This window comes from Sardina pilchardus, chromosome 17 (genome assembly GCF_963854185.1).
Source record: "Sardina pilchardus chromosome 17, fSarPil1.1, whole genome shotgun sequence".
NCBI classification, from domain to species: Eukaryota; Metazoa; Chordata; class Actinopteri; order Clupeiformes; family Clupeidae; genus Sardina; species Sardina pilchardus.
In genome coordinates, this window is record NC_085010.1 from 7,818,719 (window position 1) to 7,823,718 (window position 5,000).

General features: G+C 40.1%; 1 protein-coding gene across 1 annotated transcript in view; it reads left to right on the top strand.

Moving 5' to 3' along the window:
* The first annotated feature begins 2,872 nt into the window (after positions 1-2,872).
* Positions 2,873-5,000, top strand: part of ncaph2 (non-SMC condensin II complex, subunit H2) — an 18,643-nt gene continuing 16,515 nt past the window's right edge. Inside the window, exons 1-5 of the mRNA XM_062518206.1 lie at positions 2,873-3,163; positions 3,539-3,652; positions 4,062-4,163; positions 4,372-4,433; positions 4,663-4,744. Of these exons, the coding sequence (XP_062374190.1) occupies positions 3,545-3,652; positions 4,062-4,163; positions 4,372-4,433; positions 4,663-4,744 (354 nt within the window). The 5' untranslated portion in view covers positions 2,873-3,163; positions 3,539-3,544. The remainder of the gene's footprint in view (positions 3,164-3,538; positions 3,653-4,061; positions 4,164-4,371; positions 4,434-4,662; positions 4,745-5,000) is intronic.

Below are 5,000 nucleotides of genomic sequence, written 5' to 3' on the forward strand. Positions count from 1 at the left end.
TCTGCATTTTTAATGCATCATCCCCGCGGGAGTTTAACAGGTGCGATAATTGAAAATTCCCATGTAATTCTCCCATAGAAAATCACAAGATACCAGATCTCCTTATTTGGGCAAAGATGGTAGCTTTTTTGTAGCGGAACTGCAAGAAGCTTGTGACTGTGACCAGAGGCGGACATGCTGGGTTCAGAAAGTAAAAGTCTTGCCAAGTGTTTGGCCCAACTGTTTACTGAGCTAAACCAGCTCATCCCAGGTGGATCAGATAATCAGTTAGTGATATCACCTGTATTAAGTGTTAAGATAGAGAGAACATATAGGCAGGACTTTTACTTTCTGGAACCGGGATATCCGCCTCTGACTGTGACTGACATTTTACCAAGTATCCTTTAAATATATAGGCCAAGCTATAAGCTCATAGGGGCTTTAAAATTACATGAGATTTACTCGCCTTTGACATTTTCTCTGCGCAATTGGGTGTCTTGGGTTGTCTACAATCGGAACACATGTACATTTTAGCAATAAAAAAAACATACCCACTTAAATAAATTCCAAATTCAATTATTTTTGTACAAATATAGGCCTATGTGAAGAGCATTGCTAGGCCCAGGCTTACTTCATTCACCTGCATGATTTAGCCCACTTGGAGCTAATTGGGCCTATAGCCTGCCTTCTCAAACCTTTTCAGGCAACACCTTCAGCTATCACCAACGTGCATGATGTTGGTGGTTACCTATTACATGTTACTCCATTCTCAGCCTTAGGTCTGATGAAGATCCTATGAGATGGAAACATCTCATATAGATAAATAAAGTATATTTAAATAAAATAAAGTATATTTTTGGACCCAAACACAGTGTGCATCCCTTCTCCTTCTATCTCTCTAACACTTTTTCTCTGCCACTTTTTGGATTTTCCGCACCACTTCTCCACAAATATTATGCTACCCTGCAATGCCTTGTGATGGAATTAACTCCACAGTGTTTAAGACCCTCGGACTTATGTTTTATGGGCCACAGCACAATAAACACATTTTTCTCAGAAAATTACAGTAGGCCTCTGCCTACTCCCTGAAATGGCTCCATCAGATGTGCCTTCAAACTGTGAAAATCCCGTTCTCCATGCGTTTAACTCCAATTCCAGGTAGACTTGCTGGGAGAGCATGATGTGGGATTGCCGATTTACTGACAGAAAAACATGGATTACTACTGTGTGTGTATGGCCCAGCCATAAATCGGCGTGATCGCGGTTTAACAAGATGATAACATCCAGTCTACTACACAAATCTGTGATTGAATTCGTAAATGCCAGTCCGGGGTTTCAGATTAGGCTGTGAATCAAGCTATAATCGCGAGCTCTGCCATCGCACTCATCCCCTGTGCACAGAAGTTTAAATCGGCATGTACCATCAGCTTCCAGGAAGTTTATGATTGCTTCCTGGACTGGAGAGATTATTGGGATAGGCCAGGCTACTGTAGATGGGCTTACTTTGGGAAAATTAAAACAATGACAGATTAGACGGCCACTGACTGCCGTACTGCTTCGGTCCATTCACAGTGCCAAAAGCTGTGGTCTGTGCCTTACTGAATGTTAGGCCAAAGATCCTCCCCTTTCACCCTCTCCGGTTAGGCTTTTTAACATGAACAGAATTGATTGATGGGTTTACACATTTCATCTTTTTCTAAAAGTTATCATAATTTTCGACATGATCTAATATATTGTCTTTTTGTGTCCGCTGTAGCCTACTGTATGTCGAGGTGGTTCTTGAGGATGCTTAAATCTGTATAGGGCGAATGACAAATATAAATATAAATAAGGTGTTTCAACCGGCAAAAAAATAAAAGTTAACTGTTTGTGTTGTTTCCTTTTTAAATTTGTTACACAATATGTGTTGAAAGTAACACAACCTGTTCTTTTTTTTTTTAAAACAAATCTCTGTGTCCAGATAGGGACAACACATTTGTTTTAAGAGTGTGTGCACCAAAATGTTATGACTATACAATGTTTTGTTATTTGTACATTTAATTTTATGATGAATGGATATTGCAAAAAAAGTCATTCAGAGAAACAACTGATTATTTTTTGGGGAAAAAAGAGGCCCTACAACTCACAGACGTATACTGTAATACAGTAATAGCAGAACCCTATAGAGAATATTATGTCATACCGCCATCTTGTGGTGATCTTGAGACTCGCATATTGTGACACCGTCTTCTTATGGTGCTACAATTGCTGTAATATGGAAAAGCAAGCAAGAAAAAAAAGTTGATTCTATATTAGGCTAAGAAATATTGACCAACATTATGTCCACGACTGAAAAATATATATATGACTGGGTAGGCCTATAAAATGGAAAAGGTTGAGATGTAGCCTAGCCTTGGCCTCAAGAAATGCATGAAAACAGAAAAAAAAGACCAAGATATATTTAATGACAAAATTGCCTATCACTTAGGTGGAGGGGGACTAATAGGCGCACTGACAGTTTTTTTCCTTATAAATCGTGCAGCCTACAACAACCATGGCTCAAAACAAGCGATGAGGAGTCCATCCATGCTAGGCCAACACACACACACACACACACACACACACACACACACACACACACACACACACACACACACACACACACACACACACACACACACACACACACACACACACACACACACACACACACACACACACACAAAACACAAGATTGTGATGAAGGTCAAGCCACAAAGTTTTATAGCCTACATTTGACTATATAGGCGCTCAGCGGTTTCTAGCCCATTGCAACATTCACAACTTGTAGCAGTTTCAATCTAAACGCGCTTTATTAATGATTAATTCGTGGAGGGGTATCCTATACTGTTCAAAGTTTTGAAATGTCTTTATATTAAGAGATTAAATAAATCACTTTGGTTCTATTTCCCCTCCACCACAGGTGGTGGCGCCATTGAGTCAGTTGTCTCTATCACTCAAACGACGACGCACTCACGTTCAGAGCGGCAAAAACAAAGAAGGCAAGTGCGCGGCTTTTTTGAAAATTTTCGTTAGCATCTGGATAATGCTGTTCTGGATTCGTTTAATTGACAGTAATATTTCATAACCTTGTGACGAGATTGGTTAACAGTTCACTAAAGGATCTGCCAGGTTTCTGCATTTGTTTTCCCGTCCAGTCGCAAAGGTAAGGTCCAGTTCATCAGCTAGCTAAAGTCTACTCTAATGTTAGCTGCCTTGTTGATTGTTGAGTTTACATAGCTGTCACTCTGACTGACTTTGACAGAGCAAACGTTAGTTTACCCTTGTCTGATCATTAAACGTATGAGTAAAAGTAGGCGTAATGTAACATTGAGTTAATATGTTATTGTCGTGATATGCTAATTAAAACGAACTTCATCTTAACGTTAAACACTGCATCAGGGATTTTTAAAACCAACACAAGAGCGAGCCTCCTATCGTCAGTGACTTTCGCAGACTGTTTGTTGTTGTGCTTGTGACACAGCTGTTAGCTCCTTGCTTCAAGACATCATTTGATCTCTCTTGTTATGGATGATTCCAGTTGACTATGGAGGGAGTCGAGTCCCGTTTCGCTCAGCTGTTGAAGCCCATCCGCGAGCTCACGCAGAACTGGGAAGTGGACCTGGCATCGCAGCTCGGGGACTACCTGCAGGAGGTAAACATTCCGCGGCGACACCGTTGTGTTTTATTTTGATATCCAGTTGGGTATTGCAAGTAGCTGCTACGTGGTTTATTTGACTCAGAGTAAGTGGTAAACCTCCTACAACAAGAGCCCAATGGGATTGTTTTGTTAGGAGACTAAAGCCGTACAGCTCTTCTATTAGGAGGTTCACTACTTACTCGGAGTTAACTTACCCAGGTTTGTCTCTAAACCACATACTTGGAATACCCCCCAGAGCAGGTTTATGCCTTTATGTCCAAACATCAAGCAATGATGAGCTGTTTCAGTATGTTGCAACTTGCATCCATTTTTCTTTAGATATTTCGTTGGGTCTTGTATGCATAGGTATGCATCCTAGTTTTTATGGTAACTAATGTTTCCCTGACTCTGATATGTTCTGTAGTTGGAAGGGGTCCGTATCAGCTTTGATGGAGGTAAAACGACCATGAACTTTGCTGAGGCCGCGCTGCTCTTGCAAGGCACGACAAGCATCTATGGCAAGAAGGTGAGCTAGTGTTATATCCTAACCTTTGACCTTTTGTTCATCATAAAATGAACGGGTCTATTGAATTGTAGTGTTTACATCTTTCTCTTTCTTTCTTTTTTTCTTTCTTTCCTGTTTCTTTATATCTTTTTTTCTATCTTTCTGTATTTCTCTCTCTGTCTCTCTATCGCTCGCTCTCTCACTCTCTCTCTCTCTCTCTCTCTCTCAGGTGGAACTCCTTCACAGCTTGGTGTTCCAAACTCTGGATTACATATCCAACAAGAGCAAAAAGTAATGCTGCTCTTTTAATTTCCATGCATCATGATGATGATAATAATAATAATAATGATAATAATAATAATAATAATATCTATATTCATGTCTCCTATTCATTCATTATATCTGGAATGTCTGGCCTGGAGTCTTGTCTGTTAACATGTCTGTTACTGGCACCCAGTAGAGCGGAGTCGCTGATGTGTGTGCGTGTGTGTGTGTGTGTGTGTTCGGTGTTTGTTTACAGGAAAGACAAACAGCAAGCCGCGGGAGGAGAGGATGAAGGCTCACAGGAAGTGGTCACCAACGCCAGAGAAGATGCCCTTCAGGTAACCCTGGGAAATGACATGGCATCAAGAGAATGGTGTTTGTGTGAGAGAATGTGAGCGAGTGAGCGAGTCAAAGGATGAATGGTGCTGTAGTACATTTTAAAGACCAAACAGATAATCAATTAATTGAAAAGATAAACAGCAAATTAATAGCTTATGAAAATACTTGTTAGATAAGAAAGAGAAAAAAAACAGGATAAAATAAAAGATAACAAATGAGTTCAAGTAAAATAGGGATGAAAATAGACAAATAAAT